This window comes from Microtus pennsylvanicus, chromosome 11, assembly GCF_037038515.1.
Source record: "Microtus pennsylvanicus isolate mMicPen1 chromosome 11, mMicPen1.hap1, whole genome shotgun sequence".
Taxonomy (NCBI): domain Eukaryota; kingdom Metazoa; phylum Chordata; class Mammalia; order Rodentia; family Cricetidae; genus Microtus; species Microtus pennsylvanicus.
The window spans coordinates 43,203,276-43,219,854 of record NC_134589.1 but is presented as its reverse complement, the minus strand read 5'-3'; the positions used below and the strand labels follow the sequence as shown (position 1 = coordinate 43,219,854).

The following is a 16,579-nucleotide window of genomic DNA, read 5'->3' as shown; positions in this document are numbered from 1 at the left end:
ACAAAGCCAGATTAAGCAATGAGAGATGGGTGACTTTGGGTCAAAGCTTTGCACCAGGCCTGCCCATAGCCTCATGCTCCTACCTGTTCTCTCCTGCAACAGTAACCACATGAGGCTTCTTATTCACAAGAAACTTCTTTAGGGTTTCAATATCTTGAGCCTGGATTAAAAGAAAATTATAGCTGAAGAGCTCCAAGCATGGAAAGATTTCAAGCAAGATGAGATTTTCTTTTTAAGATTATTTTCCTGGGTATGGTAGCATGTCTTTAATCCCATCACTCAGGAAGCAGAGGCAGGCAGATCTCTGTGAGTTTGAGGCCAGCCTGGTCTACAAGAGCTCATTTCCAGGACAGGCTCCAAAGCTATAGAGAAACCCCGTCTTAAAACAAAAAAACAATCAAGCAAAACAGCATTCAAATTCCTCTTTCTTTAGAAAAAGAGGTGATGAAGGGAAGAAGCAGGGAAAAAGCTGGAATAATGCCCCAGTGGCTCCCAGTCATGGAACAGTCTGACCTAGATGCTGCTAAGAACAGAAGCAGCCACTGCAGATCCAGAAGTAGACAAGGCCTAGGCACTGATGGATGCTAGAAGCAAACCACACCCAGTGAAGAGTGTCATCTACTGCCTACAAGTGAGACTGACTCCTAAAGGTGAGACGATTTTTAAATATTAAGATGGGGAATAGGGGCTGGAGAGATGACTCAGCGGTTAAGAGCACTGACTGCTCTTCCAGAGGTCCTGAGTTCAATTCCCAGCAACCACATGGTGGCTCACAACCACCTATATTGAGCTCTGGTGCCCTCTTCTGGCCTGTAGGCAGGATACTGTATAAATAAATAAATAAATAAATCTTTGAAAAAAAAAAAGATGGGGAATAGACTGCCAGTAGAGTGCTATATCTGTGTTGTACTATATATGTATTGTTTTGTATATTTGTATAATGTATCAGCAGAGTGCTGTATCTGTTGTACTATATATGTATTGTTTTGTATATCTGTATATTGTATCAGTAGAGTGTTGTTTATTTAAATTAATGTTTTTGTTATTTAAAAAAACTTGCCAGGAGTGGTGGTGCATGCCTTTAACCCCATCACTAGAGAGGCAGAGGAAAGTGGATCTATGTGAGTTCAAGACCAGCCTGGTCTACAAAGTGAGTTTTAGCACAGGCTCCAAAGCTACAGAGAAACCCGGTCTTGAAAAACCAAAAAAGGGAGAGAGAGAAAAAGAAAGAAAAGATGTGATGAACCCGACTTACTTATGTGAAGTTTGTTGTTTTGCTTAGACCACAACACTTGAACTCACTGAAGTACAGAGTGCACTGAGTAAACACTTGTGACCTATTCTAGAGACCTACTTTCTTTTCCCGCTCTTCTTCTCTCCATGCAGTTCGCCGCTTGGTGAAATGGGGCAGGCGGAGGAAATCAGTCACTTCTCCCTCACCATTGACTAAGGCACAGAACACAGGGTGATCTCTGCCAGCCAGACACAGAAAGAAGAATGCAACAATTAGCAGGATGAACCACAAATGGGAAGAAGAAACTGTGAAAGACAGGTGATGGTGCAAGGTAGGTAGGTAGGTACCTGGCAGAGGAGAAAGCAATGCCTAGGACTCGAATGCCCTTCCCCTGGTTCTCATCCATAAAGTCGTCATCTTCTTCCACCTGCTGATCTGGTCGGTAGGGCGCCACCCTCAACCAGTTGTAGAGCTTTCGGCTACAAGCCTAAAGTAGAGACACAGCTGACACTATGGTCACCAGGGCCTTCAAATGTGTAAGGGTATGTGTTCATGAAGCACATGCTCCTAGCCACCTGACAGGTCTACAACACAAAACTTTAATTGCATTCTGGAAATGGCAGCAACATAAACGAGAGACATTTAGATGAAGAGGGAAGAGGCCTGGAGCAAACCTGGGCATAAGCCCTCTGCCCTGTTTTGACTCTTTCTTGCCTTACGCTCTACATGTCCCCATTCTTTCTCCAGCTATAGACAACTCTGGGCTATCTTCATTCTCAGTTCAACTAAAGACAATGAAAGCTGGGGTGTGGTGGCATAAGCATCAGAAGGACCACAAGGTCAGCTTTGGCTACAGAGACTTTGTCTTTAAAAAAAAAAAAAAAAAAAAATCAGTAGGACCAGAGAAATGGCTCAGCAGGTAAAAGCACCTGCGGCCAACCTGAATTTAATCCATGGGACCTACACAGAAGAAAGGCAGAATCAACTTCCAAAAGATATCCTCTGATCACACATGTTCATGCACATACCCACACTTGTAATTAATAAATATAATAATGAAAAATTGGAGTTTAGGGCTAGGGCTGTGTGGTAATATCCTTAGGTTAAATGTCTGAGCCCACCCCAGAGAGGAGTAAGGCATTGGCTTGCAGGCCTCACCTTTACAACACTCTCTCTGGCCTCTGCTAGCAGCTTGTTCTTGAGTTCTTTGGCCATCTGCACATACAGGAACTGCTGCAAAGCTCGTTCAATGGCCATGGTGCGCTGCCTGTTCCATTCTTGTACTTGGTGGCTGAACTCATCCCGGTAGTAAAACTGCTTGATCTCCTCGAAATATGTTTGGTCGTTGCCATACCTGAGGAAGGGCACAAAGCTCTGGTGTGTGGCGGGGAAAACATGACCCTCACACATCCATGAGTGTGTGAGGCTCATTTACTCAGAAACGGTAGCTTATGCTCCTGAAAGCTGCCTTCCCTCCTCCAGCCCCCCTCTTCAGCCCAGGAGTAAGTTGTATTTACCCTTACCCTTCCACTCCCTTCATATCTATGCTGATGTCAATGGTGAGCAGTCCTTCATCCTCAGCCAGGCCTATCTTGAGGAACTGGTCATCTCTTAGCTCTTTAACAGGCTTGTTCTTTAAGTACTTAAAAGAATAAGCGTAGTGGGCCTCATCCACATCCTGAACACAGGGAGAAGGAATCATTAGCAGGTAGGCAGGGCTTGGCCCTGGGAGAAAAAAACTGCCTTTCAGTTGGAGGCAGAAGGAGTCTAGAGTGCGGCCACACCTAGAACAACAGCCCCAACTTACCTTTCTACCTTTCTTGGTTGGGGTTATGTTTAGCTTGGCTCTCTCCTGGAAGGTTTGCCTCAGCACCTGTCTGACAAGGGGCTCCCGGGCAATCTGTAGTGCAACCATGTATCGGGCACCTTCAAGCACAGCTTCTGGTGTAGGGAACTGGCTGTGGGGACAACAGTGGAGCTGTAGGATGAGGGTGTCTCTGCCATCAGGTCACCCTTCCTTCTGGCCGTCGGCTTTATGCCCACCTGCAAACGTAATCTTTGGCCAGCTCCAAGGGCTCTGCAGGAAACTGTTCCGTCTCATGTCGTTGGTAGCTGTCACGGAGGTTCTCCCCAAACTGCTCAGGTGTGAGGCCAAACTTTTTGGCCAGGCCATCTACAGCAAACAGAGGAGTGCAAGGTGAGGCAGCAGCCTGGCAGACCGCCCAGCTGTTAGAGGCTACAGCAGCTGTTTGGGCATCAGAGTTTAAAGAGAGGCCATCAAAGAACAACTAATACAACCTGACTTTAATTATCTGGGAGACTTCTAATTACTTAGGAAATTTAAGAGACATTGAATAATCATAGAGGTAGGGAATAGAAAGATGGTTGGTTGGGGGAGTGTTTATGGAGACTCTACAGTTTATTCTTAGATGAGTGACTAATATATTCTTTCCTGTTCCTATCTACTAGGGCATTACTGGAAATGTTTCCTTATTCAAAGCTGAAATGTCTATGTGACAAAAGGTGGTTTTACCCAGCCCTGCACTCTGGCAGATAGTGTACATGTCTCGGCGGGAGGCCTGCTTGAGCTCTGGTCCCCTCTGTTCCTCATCTTCAGCCTCTTCACCTTCACCTGGGAACAAAAATGAGGGCAATCAGCTCTTGTTTCTAATCAGTTCCAAGGACCTGAGATGTCAAGATGTCCAAATGGCACCCAACCTAGCCATGGAGATTGGCATCTTCTTTCTCAACACTCACCTTCTTCATCTCCATCCTCCTTTATGCGTTTCAGTTTCTTACGGCTAGCCTTGGCAGCATTCTGCATCTTGGGGATGTCACGACCATAGTACAGTAAGAAATGATTATAGACATCTTTCAGTTCATCCATTGACTGTACATCTTTGAGCCTAAAGGGGAAAGATGCAAGATCCTATTACTGGGAACAAGCTTTGCTATAATACTTCTAATTCCCAGGAAGCAAGATCAAGTAAAGATAAGCAAATAAAGTCACAGAACAGTCCCAGACTACAGTTTCAGCACAACCAGGATATCTTAAAGGAATGTATGTTGCTGGGAGTGGCAGTGCATGGCTGTAATATTTGGAAACTGAAGCAAGAGGCCTGCCACAAGTCTGAGACAGCTTGGGACATCCCGCAACATCTGCTTCAAAAACAAACAAGTAGGTGTGATGTCCCAGAACTTGAGAGGTGGGAATATCAGGAGTCTAAGGCCAGACTGTTATATAGGAGATCCTGTAACAATATATACACAAATATAGGAAAAATGCCAAACAGAAACGGTTAGTGGAGGATAAGGCCTTAGACTTGCTCCTGAGGACCTGCCTTCAGTTAGGTGGTTCCCTGGAACAAGCCCTTTATGTCCTACCTCTCCATGTCAGTAGTATCCAAAGCCCGGATGCCATCAGCAAGAGGTTTGTCAGGATCAGCAGAGATTTGCTCATACTGATAGGCCTGCATCTTCTCAAACAGCCGTGTTAGGTTCTCTTTTCGGATTCTCAGCTGAGTCCACTAGGATACAGGAAGGCAGGAGTGAGGACTGGAACTAAGCCCTGGCAACCCAAGTCCGCTGTTCCCTTTAGCAGACGCACAAGCCAGGGAAGCTGGCAGTCCTGGAGGTCAGAGCTGTAGCACCCTGATACTGGTTTTTCTCCACCCAGTTCTCAACTCCACGTGGCCTTTTGTCCATGTTACCTTTTCATCCCACTGCCACACTCTCCACAGGTCATTGATATGTAATTCAGGTTCCACATACTCCTTTCGGTAGAAGGCAATAAAAGGCACCTATGGTAGCAAGGATGCTGCTGTCAAGCAGAAGAAAGATCTGCAAACATCTCCTCTGCTAGAAGATAATAATTTCCTAGTCTAATAGTGCCATAAAATTCACAATTACAAGAATGATCTTTCCAACTGGCTATGCAGTGCAATGTTCTCCCCAGTGGAGTAGGTAACACTACAGACAGGCTATCTTGTCCCCTTGGTTACTAGTACCTCTTGCTAGTCACAGCACTCTTTATTTTTTCTTAAAAGATTTATTCATTTATTACATATACAGTGTTCTGCTTGCATGTATGGTTGCAGGCCAGAAGAGGGAACCAGATCTCATTACAGATGGTTGTGAGCCACCATGTGGTTGCCGGGAATTGAACTCAGGACCTCGGGAAGAGCAGTCAGTGCTCTTAACCTCTGAGCCATCTCTCCAGCCCCCAAGTCACAGCACTCTTGACTTTAAGAGACTTCTAAAGATGAGAAAGGGGGTTTACCACTTGATTGTAGCTACCTCTTGCCTCACCCTCTAAATTGTAATGAATTTCTAACCACTGGGCTACTAGAGCTCAAGGAGCAACCTCAAAATGCTGATTCCGCATGAAGCCCAGGGCCTCTTTGATCTTCTGAATCGTGCTGGGTCCTTTGCGACTGAAGCTACTAGTTGGCTGCCCACGGTCTAGGTAATCACAGCTTTCCTATAGTAAGAAGCAAAAACAAAAGAAGCAAGACATGTTAACTTCCTGTCTTAGCACACAGGAGCTTCAAAACATGAGAGCATTTTCTGATGAAATCTAAAATTTTTCTTTGCTTTTTTATCTCTCTCTCTCTCAGTTTTTAGAGCAGGATTTTGCTGTGTAGTTTTGACTATCCTGGAACTCAAGCTTTGTAGACCAAGCTGGACTTGAAGTCACAGATATCTGCTTGCTTCTGCCTCACAAGTGTTGGGATTATGGGATTAAAAGTGTGCACCACCAATGCTTACTTAGTATTTTTCTTAATACACATATATACATACTCTTTCCCAGGCATACAGAAGCAGTACATAGGGAAAGAATAGCTTCTCATTTTCATCAACTGACCTCTGGTTCATATCAGAACTTTTAACATTTACTTTATGTGTATGAATGCTTTGCCTACATGTATATATGTGTGCCATTTGAGTACCTGGTGCCCACAGAGGTCAGCAGAGAGAGTAGGAACCACAGAACTCTAGGTACAGGCAGTTGTGAACCATATGTGGGTGCTGGGAACCAAATCTGTGGTCTCTGCAAGGGCAGCAACGCTTCTAACTATCCAGCCAGCTTTCTAGCCTCTCAAATCTAAACTTCTGAGTACCTGTAAAGAAATGGTTGGTGTGGCAAAGGCATTTCTGTAGATCCAGTCAGCTTCTTCTTCTAGCTCATCATCTTCAGCTGCCTTGACAGGGATGGAGCGGAGCTATAGGGGAAAAGAGGGTGACACTTTTGTATCCTGCTCAGGAAAAAACGTACACTTCTGAACAGAAGCATGTGATCCTCAGGTACATACTTCTAGTGTCACCTGACACAAAATGGGCATTTTCCAGATCTGTTGAGAATACCATGTCAGCCGGGCTGTGGTGGCGCACGCCTTTAAGCCCAGCGCTTGGGAGACAGAGGCAGGCAGATCTCTGTGAATTCAAAACTAGCCTGGTCTACAGAACAGCCAAGACTGTTTCACAGAGACATCTTGTCTCAAAAAAACAAAGAGTATCATTTCATGGTAGATGGTGGTGGTGCAAACCTTTAATCTCAGCATTTAGGAGGCAGAGTTAGGCGATCTATGTGAGTTCAAAAGCAGACTGGTCTACAGAGCAAATTCCAGGACAGCCAGGACGACAAGGAGAAACCCTGTCTAGAAAAACCAAAACAACAACAACAACAAAACAAAAAACAAAAAAACCCCGCACCACCCATCCTCCAAAGAAAAAGGAATACCATTTTAGGGCTAAGAAAATAGCTTAGTTGGCAGAAGTGATTGTCTAGCATGCACAAAACCTCAGCAGCACAAAATCTGGCATGACGGTGCTTATAATCCCAGCACTGAGACAGAGGCAGACCAATCTCTGAGTTCAAGGCCAGAGCAAGTGCCAAGACAACCAGGTAGGTTCACACAGAGAAACATTGTCCCAGACTCCCCAACAAAAAAGATGAAGGCAAGAGGATCAGAAATTTAAGGTTACTCTTGACTACTTACTGAGGCCACTCTGGGCTACATGAAAACCTGTCTCAAAAACAAACAAAACAATAAAAATAACAAAAGCAAAAAACAAAAAGAAAAAAAAAAGACCAAAAAAGCCATCATTTCAATGTCAGTCCTGTAATCCTAGCTACCCAGGAAGCTGAGGTTTAAGACCTGCTTGGGCTACAGAATCAACCAAAGGCCAGCCTAAGTTAGTGAGACTCAGTTTCAAAATTAAAAAGTAAGAAGAGAACAATCAACAACAGCACTCAGTACTGCCAGAATAAATAGACTCCCTGGACCTGACTCAGATGGGTTTCAAAGTCCAATGGAGACTACTCATTGTGATTTCCTACCTGGAACCTCTCAGGCAGATCAGTGGCTCGGATTTCATTGTCCTGGTCTGTGAGGTGGCTGCTCTCCAGTTCACTTGGTTCATACATCTCAAAGATGCTCCTGCGGCTCACACGCTTCTTGGTGGTTTTCTTGGGGCGCACCCGGATTTCCCCTTCAGCCTCGTCATCCTCATACTCATAGTCTTCCTCCAGCTCCTCATCGTATTCATTGTATTTCTCAAACTCGTCATAGTCAAAGTCCACCCCGAAGATCTCCTGAGCTTCCTGCAGGGCTCTATGTGTGAGAATAAGGGGATTGAGAGGGAGGAGAAATGCAGCCCCTCCCTACATCCTCTGCATGCCTCAGGACTAAAGGAGCAAAGAGAAAAGCCAGTTGGAAAACCATATTCAATGTGGAATAAATAGGTGCCTGGAAGTTTCAAGGCAAACCATTATCAGAGGATAAAAAGTCTATCTTTGGCACCTGCCAGGGATAAGAGCCAAATATCACAGTCAGATGGGTCCTTATTCTGCTTGGCAAACCATCTTCTGCCAAGTTGCTACAGCATTCCCTTAGAACAAAACCTTCCAAACTACTATACTTTGCTGCAGGTTAGAAGGTCATCTATATGTGAATATACTGGGCACATCAGGGATCCTGGATGTATGCCCATGTGGAACTCTTTTCTAATTTTTTTTTTTTTTGAGACAGGGTTTCACTGTGTAACAACCCTAGCTATCCTAGCTCTATAGACCAGGCTGGCCTTGAACTCATAGAGATCTACCTACTTCTGCCTCCTAAATCCTGGGATTAAAGGCCTACATTACCAAGCCTGGCTTCAGCCTAATCTTTCACATGTTTGAGAGCACTCAGTGACTGAAGGAGCAGTTTGAAACCACTGTCTAGTAGAGGTGTGATTTGAGGCACAGAACAAAAATGGATGTGAGTTTGGGACATCTTAATTTTGGCAGAAGCCTCTAGACTTCCTGATCACATGCCCATTTAATGTCTTTATTACCACACTGTGGCAGGTACACTTACGCATCCGTATATCCAGGAAGCTTTTTTCGCCATTTGGGTTTTTTCAGAGGCTGGCCATCATCATCCACAATGAAATCGTCAATATCTGGAGAAGGAAAAAGTTAATGCTCAGTCAGTGGATAAGCCTGGTTCCTGCCAGGGAAATTAGGGGGTTGCCTTAAAGGACCTCCCTATTAAGGAACAGGAAATGTCAACATCCACCCAATGTTGGCTTCCCTGTCTAGCATCTGTCGTGTACCTGACTCTTCATCATCCTCCTCCTCTTCCTCTGGAGGAGCCATGGGGGCCTCTACAGCCTCCTGTCCTTCTTCCCCTTCCTCATCCTGGAAGATTTCCCCTGCAATAGCCTCCTTTTCATGTTCCTCTTTGCCATATTCCTCTTCATCATCATCTTCATCATCAGACATTTTTTTGACACGTCGGTATTTTTGCTAGTGTTGAGAAAATATGCTTTATTAAGATGGGGCAGGTAGGTGTCTAATAAGGATACCTGTTATCCAGGCTCACTTCTATATTCCTACTACAATTACTTTTGTCAAGTGAGATGGGAAAGAACACGTTGAGTGATGTTTATGCAGCCCCAAGGCCCGTCCTGCAAACTGACAAATCTTTTTCTTTTAGACTTCAGATCTGGGACCTACAGCATTATGCTGCTGGGGACCTTTCTCTTCTCTGATGACCCCAAACTATTCAGGAAAAAGGATAAAGAAAGTACTTACTCCTCGCTTGACTTTAACACCCAAATTCTCCTCAATGAGGTCAAAATCATCATCTTCCAGACGGTCATCAAAAGCTAAAGAGAACAAAGTGTACCCATGGTGAGGGGAGGCTCTTCTCCACTGCAACTTCCACCCCTGCCTCAGCTGACACCGGGACATGCTACTAACTGCGTTTTCTCTTCTTGTGGCCAACATCATCCTCTGAATCAGCAGAGTCGCTGCCCTCATCTTCCTCCCCTTCTTCTTCATCATCGTCATCATTGATAAAGCCTTTTAGGTTGCCTTGCTCATCTTGATCATCTAGATTCTCTTCTTCCTCCTCCTCATCTGAAAACATGTGGGTTGAGACATGGAGATTGGGATTCGAGGGTGAAGGCAGACTACCCGCTTAATTTCAATTATCCACGCCCCCTGAACCTAGTGACTAGGTGGCATGTCTATTCTCTGTCCCATGTAATGGCACAGAGCAGGATTTGGAAGGTTTCTTCCCCACATTTACCAGCTGTCTTTAGGAAAGACGATCTTCCCAATTACCTTGCCTCCTCACATTAGTAGATGCTTTACAGCTTCCAGTAACCTGTTTTCCTCAAAGGACATTCCTTCTTTTATTCTTTTGCTGAAAGTTATACCTCCTGTTCCCCCTTTAAAGTTACTTCATAATTCTACTCTCTTGATGGCCTTAAAGCTTAAAAAATGGGGCACAAAAACATTCATGGGAATAAAAGTGGGAAGCATCAGAGATTTCTCTATCAGTTTACTGTCTGTCCCACACACTAATGTAAACTCTAACATAAACAGTAAATGCATCTTATTTTGCCTAGCTGGTTCTAACTGTTGTGCCTGGGACACAGCAGAGCGATGCACTATGCATTTCTAAGAATGACTCAACGTTCTCAAGCTGGTACCTCATGTGTGAGACCTGTGCTCTTTCATCAGCAAGAATCCAACTATCCAAAGCTTAGGAATAGTGGGGAGAAGGTTGAGGCTGGGGCCTCCTTACCATCATCCTCCTCTTCCACAAACTTCTTGGTGACTCTAGGTACCACCTCGCCTTCATCATTGTATTCTTCCTCTGACTCTTCAGCCTCACTTTCTACAAAATCAGACATTGCTGCTGCTTCCCAGTCTCCTTGGAAACTACAGAAAAAAGGAAGTTTGTATGTGTGTGTGGGAGGGTGGTGAACAAAAATAAGACACATGAGCCAGGTGTAGTGGTGCACACCTTTATTAATCTCAGCATTCAGGGGGCAGAAGCAGGCAGATCTCTGTGAGTTTGAGGCCAGCCTGATCTATAGCATGAGTTCTAGAATAGCCAGAGCTACATAGTTAAGATCCTGTCCCATAACAAACAAACAAAAAAGACACGATTTTAAACAGGGCTCTTAAACTTCTTCACAGAATCCTTGTAGTTACATACCATGGCTCTGTTTACTCCAGCATTTCTCCTTAGGAAGAATCAGGAAGCTCAGCTTGGGAGTGTAACTCAATGGTAAAGGCTCACCTAGCATGAAAGAGGCCTGAGTTTGATTCCCAAAACCAGAAAACAAGGCTCCAAACCTCCCATTCTACCAAGGGTCGCTCCTTGTGAGCATTTTTTTTTTTTTTTAAGTTTCTCAAGACAGGGTTTCTCTGTAGTTTTAGAACCTGTCCTGGAACCAGCTCTGTAGACCAGGATGGCCTTGAATTCACAGAGATCTGTAAGCCTCTGCCTCCTAAGTGTTGGTATTAAAGGTGTGCACCACCACTGCCTGGCCTCTTGTGTGTATTTTAAGAAATGGCTATCATACAAGACTTACATCAGAATCATTTTTCTCTTTCTCACTCTTATTGAGAAAGGGTTTTTCACTCTGTAGCTAAGGTTGGCCTTTAATTCACAGCAATATTCCTGTTTCTGCCTGTCCTGTGCTGGATTATAGGAACTAACCACCACATTTGGTTTTATCATTCCTCTTAATCTTCACAAATTTCCAGGCAGAATTGGGCAAATGAAGAAAGCAAACAGGGATTATTATACAGGTGAGGCTATGATGGTAGAGTGAGATTATATGACTTGCTCACAAGAAGTTTGAGAAACAGTAATTGCCAAGACTTTACATACGGTGCTTTCATCCATACTCGAGCAGAGTCAAGAAAAATTCCTGCCATGCATGGTAGCACAGGGCTTTAATCCCAGGATGCAGAGGCAAGAGGTGGATCTCTGGGAAATGAGGCCAGTTTAGTCTAAATAGTGAGTTCCAGAAGCCAGGGAATACACAGTAAGACCCTGTCCCTCAAAAAGGAGGTGAGGGGAAGAATAGGGTGTGGCTCAGTGGTTAAGAGCACTGGCTGCTCTTCCAGAGGAATCAGGTTTGATTCCCAGCACCGCATAGTTGCTCACAACCATCTGTGACTCCAGTTCCAGAGGATCCAATATCCTCTTCAGAATTCCTTGGGCAGCAGGCATATAAATGGTGCACAGACATACATGTAATCAAAACATATATATATAATAAAAACAATAAGATTATTTTTTAAAAAATCCCTTTTCAATAGATTAAACAACATTATGAGAATTTATGCCTACTTGTGCACTGGTTTGAAGAATTTGGCTGAAAAAGAGCCTCTTCAGAAACATCAGAACCATGATGAATCCATTTGTATCATTTACCTCCTTGTTTTATTTCTGGTGCTGTGATAAAACACTGACCAAAAGCAATCCAGAGGAGGAGTTTATTCACCTTACAATTCCAGGTCCCAGTCCATCACTGAGGGAAGTAAAGGCAGGAACTTGAAGGGAGGCTCGCTGGCTATAACACACAGCATAACTTCTGACTAAGGTACTCACTTTACAGGCAAGACACAAGAATGCTGCTTTCTAGTTGGCTTGCTTACACTTTCTTATATGGTTCAGGACCACTTGCCTAGCAATGGTACTGCCCATAGTGGGCTATGAACTCTTATATCAATTAACAATCAGGACAATCCCACAGACATACCCACACGCCAATCTGATCTGGGCAATTCCCAACTGAGGCTCACTCTCCTCGGATGACTCTAAGCTGACAGTTAAAGCTACCCAGATCCGCAAGAGTTGTCCTCTGCCCCATAATACATGAAATAAAGAATTACCAGGTTGGTGGTGACATACCTTTAATCGCTGCACTCTTGAGAGGCAGAGGCAGGTGGATCTGAGTTCAGGCCAGCCTGGTCTACAAAGTGAGTTCCAGGACAGCCAGGGCAATGCAGCTGCTCTGTCTCAAAAACCAAAGGAGTCAACAGTTTCTTTTTTGCTTTAGAGACAATGATTCAGTATGGTCAGAGTGGCCTAAAATTTGCCACGTAGCTAAGGATGAGTCTGAACTTTAGATCCTCCTGCCTCTACCTCCCAGGTATTCAAATTACAGGTTATGTACCATCACAACAAGCAAAGAATGTAGTTTCAAATAAATGTTAACTGGGTTTCTTTTTTAAAAAAATACTTTGTTTTGGGGCTGGAGAGAAGGCTAATCAGTTAAGAGCACTGGCTTCTCTTTCAGAAGACCCAGGTTCAATTCCCAGCACCAATATTGCATCTCACAACTGTCTGTAAATTCAGTTCCAGGGGACCTGACCCTCTCACACAGACATCCATGCAAGCAAAACAGCAATGCACATGAAAAATAGTTTTGTTTTTGTTTTTTGGTTTTTCGAGACAGAGTTTCTCTGTGGCTTTGGAGCCTGTCCTGGAACTAGCTCTGTAGACCAGGCTGGTCTCGAACTCACAGACATCCGCCTGCCTCTGCCTCCTGAGTGCTGGGATTAAAGGCATGCGCTTTTAAAATATTTATTTGTTTATTTATTTATTATGCATGCAATATTCTGTCTTCGTGCATGCCTGAAGAGGGCACCAGACCTTAGGCAGGTGCTGGAGACCTGGGGTACTCTACAAGAGCAACAAATGCTTTTTATCCGCAGACCTCTCTCTTCAGCCCTGACAGCTAGGTTTAACAACTGAGTAACTCCAGATTCAAAGGATCTGATGCCCTGTTTGGGCCTCCTTGAGCATTACATGTATGTGGTACACATACGCACCCAGGAAAAACACTAATAACACATACAAATTTTTAAAAAACTATTTTTCAGGGCTGAAGAGATGGCTCAGTGGTTAAGAGCATTGCCTCGTCTTCCAAAGGTCCTGAGTTCAATTTCCAGCAACCACATGGTGGCTCACATTACTGGGTCTCATTTTACTTAGCATTCTATAATTCTGTACCAATTAATAACTTCATCTTCTACATTCCTGTTTTCCAACATAGCTAAAGCCTGGCAGGAGAACCCAAAAACTCCATAACTGAGCCTTGAGTAGGACATTAAAGAACACACACAGAGGCAGAGGATGCGGTTCAGTAGGTGCATTGCTTGCCTGGTACACATAAAGCCCTAGGTTCAATCTCCAGCACTGCAAAGCCAGTTGTGACAGCAGAAGCTTATTAATTCTAGCTTTCAGGAAGTGGCAGGAGAAGGGAAAAGGCAGAGAGGCAGTCACAAATCAGACTGTGAGATGAGAATGCCTTACTGAGAAAAGGGACCAAGCCACGTGGCTAACCACAGATAAGAATTATGGGTTAAGTTGTAAGAGTTGGGGGGGGGGGGCGCAGCGGCGTTGCATACCGTTAATCCCAGGACTCAGGAGGCAGAGGCACACGGATCTCTGTGAGTTTGAGGTCAGTCTAATCTACAGAGTGAGTTCCAGGACAGCCAGGACTAAACAGAGAAACTCTGTCTCAAAAAAAAAGTTTCTGGTAGACAGAGATTGTACCCAGCTGAAGCACTAATAAAAACTATGACAGCCGTGCGATGGTGGTGCACGCCTTTAATCTCAGTACTCGGGAGGCAGAGGCAGGCGGATCTCTGGGAGTTCGAGGCCAGCCTGGTCTACAAGAGCTAGTTCCAGGACAGGTTCCAAAGCTACAGAGAAACCCTGTCTTGAAAAACAAAAAACAAAACAAACAAACAAAAAAACTATGACAACAAATGACTATACAATGGGATTAGGTGGATGCCCCGCTTTCCCTTTTCTGACATCTGCATCCTTAAGGTCTTTTAGCTAAAGTAACGCCAAGTGAATCTTAAAAATTCTGCCAATTAAATTTGTAGTTCTAGGCTAGATGTAGTGGCTCATGCCTTTAAGTCCAGTATGTAGAAGGTAGAGGACAGCCTGGTTTATATACAGAGTTCCAGGGCAGGACAACACAGTGAGACCACATTTCAAGAAAAAGAAAAACAACCTGGACAGAAGCAAGAGAGAGTTAGAACACCACTCTTATACTTGGTGTTTTGAGGCAGGGCTTTACTCTAGGCTGTGTGACCTTAAAGTTAACTCTTAGGACTCACAACAATCTTCCTACCTCAGTTTCCTGAGTGTTGTGATTAAAAGAAAGAGCCATTATGCCTGATAATTTTAACACTGCTCCCCTCAAGCCTTGAACTGAGACATTAAAAATAGTAAACCGCACACAGTTTACTTTAATTAGGTCATCATACCATGAATTCAGTCTTTTAAAGGATCAACATCTTCAAGCTAGCTCTTACAGACAGATGTCCCTGTTCTACTTAACAGAGAGAAGAAATAGACAACCCACCTGAGATAACAGCTTATTCTTGGTCCCCTTACAATCAGCTTGGGAAGACAACTGTCTCCTTTCCCTCCCAACTCCCAAGCTAGGTTAGAGATAAAACACACTCTAATGTTCCTAATCTAGCTCAGCAATAAGCCTTCCAGTTAAAAGGTTTGCCAGAAGCAGTCATGACTTTCTACAGCTAGATTTTGAATAGTACTGCATCAGCACTGCAGGCTGAAGATGCCAAGCAACAGCGACTCCAGAATAAAGATATATATAAATATACATATATATATATATATCACTTGTGTATATCAACATCATTCATACATGATTTAATAAGATAAGCTGACTGTAGTTTTGATTTTTGCATTTAGTACTCACATTCCTCAAATTTTCCCCACATTCAAGACTATAGTTAAATTTGCACCTGGAATAGGCCTTGAAGAGGAGTAGAGTGGTGGAGGGAGGGCTCTCCAGGCAAAAGCCAGCTGCCGAGTAAGATGTGACTCAGAGGGAGAGGGTAGTGGTTACCATGGCATTCTCAGGAAGAGGAACAGGGCTGGGATCAGATGGCCACAGGAGAGGCCCTTGGCAATTCCTCCTTTCTAACAAGAACTTGTAAGAGGCAATTAAGAGGAGACCTGGCTGAAGAGATCTGGCTTGTTAACTCCTTTTGTTCTGAAGCTCCAATTAACATTTAGATTCTGTCTGTTTAGGGTCAAGCTCTGTTCTGGGTCTTGGTAGGTAAAACAGAATAAAATATGCTTCTTCCTGGGTAGAGTTCATAATTTTCATAAATTATGTTATGACAAAACATGAATGAAGGTGGGTATATCTCAATGGTGGACAGAACCTTTCCTTACCATGCACAAGGCTCTGGTTAAATATCTGAAACCAGAAAAGAGAAATGAAACAAAATCCCGTAATTAGTGATGAGAACAATATGGTGACAGAAGTCACAGAGTACTTCATAAAAAGGGACTCCAAGTGAGGACATAAGAACATGGTCTGGCCAAGTGGTGGTGGCGAACGCCTTTAATCCCGGCACCCAGAAGGCAGAGGCAGCCGGATCTCTGTGAGTTCGAGGCCAGCCTGGTCTACTAGATAGAGCTAGTTCCAGGACAGGCTCCAAAGCTACAGAGACACCCTGTCTCGAAAAACCACACACACACAATCTAATTATAAGAAATTAAGATGTTTAAAATATAGGCTGGGGGCTGGTTATATGGTTCAGCAGGCAAAAGTGCCTGCCATGCAAGCCCATGACCTGAATTAGATTCCAAAACTAACGTAAAGAAGTAAAAACTAAAAAACTAGAGGAATAAAGGAACTGAATCCACAAAGCTATCCTAGATCTACTCACACCGATACAAGAATTAACACACACATTCTCATTCTCTCTAATAAGTTAAATAAATCTTTAAGATCTTAGAATAGATGGGTGGTGGTAGCTGCGCGTGATCCCAGCACTTGGGAGAGGCAGGCAGATCTCTGTGAGTTCAAGGCCAACCTGGTGTACAGAGTGATTTCCTGGACAGCTAGGGCTATTACATAGAGACACCCTGTCTTAAAAAAATAAATAAAATAGAAACATCCTTAAAATAAAAAGAAATAAACTTTATAAATACCCAAAGAGTGAGGAATAAAGTGTAGAAACTGACTGCGTGGGGAGGTGGTTGGAGG

At 44.0% G+C, this 16,579-nt stretch overlaps 1 protein-coding gene across 2 annotated transcripts in view; it reads right to left on the bottom strand.

Moving 5' to 3' along the window:
* Window positions 1-16,579, bottom strand: part of Supt6h (SPT6 homolog, histone chaperone and transcription elongation factor) — a 36,531-nt gene that overhangs the window by 17,144 nt on the left and 2,808 nt on the right. The window contains exons 2-21 of one of the 2 annotated variants that reach the window (XM_075991490.1): window positions 10,732-10,815; window positions 10,315-10,451; window positions 9,483-9,641; window positions 9,315-9,388; window positions 8,834-9,026; window positions 8,596-8,680; window positions 7,575-7,848; window positions 6,355-6,456; window positions 5,598-5,714; window positions 4,945-5,034; window positions 4,619-4,761; window positions 3,992-4,140; window positions 3,768-3,866; window positions 3,278-3,407; window positions 3,042-3,192; window positions 2,758-2,912; window positions 2,393-2,588; window positions 1,582-1,721; window positions 1,355-1,472; window positions 84-160 (exon numbers count right to left, since the gene is read on the bottom strand). In XM_075991490.1, the coding sequence (XP_075847605.1) occupies window positions 84-160; window positions 1,355-1,472; window positions 1,582-1,721; window positions 2,393-2,588; window positions 2,758-2,912; window positions 3,042-3,192; window positions 3,278-3,407; window positions 3,768-3,866; window positions 3,992-4,140; window positions 4,619-4,761; window positions 4,945-5,034; window positions 5,598-5,714; window positions 6,355-6,456; window positions 7,575-7,848; window positions 8,596-8,680; window positions 8,834-9,026; window positions 9,315-9,388; window positions 9,483-9,641; window positions 10,315-10,423 (2,561 nt within the window). In that variant the 5' untranslated portion in view covers window positions 10,424-10,451; window positions 10,732-10,815. The remainder of the gene's footprint in view (window positions 1-83; window positions 161-1,354; window positions 1,473-1,581; window positions 1,722-2,392; window positions 2,589-2,757; window positions 2,913-3,041; window positions 3,193-3,277; window positions 3,408-3,767; window positions 3,867-3,991; window positions 4,141-4,618; window positions 4,762-4,944; window positions 5,035-5,597; window positions 5,715-6,354; window positions 6,457-7,574; window positions 7,849-8,595; window positions 8,681-8,833; window positions 9,027-9,314; window positions 9,389-9,482; window positions 9,642-10,314; window positions 10,452-10,731; window positions 10,816-16,579) is intronic. The other variant, XM_075991489.1, reaches the window with a different exon arrangement.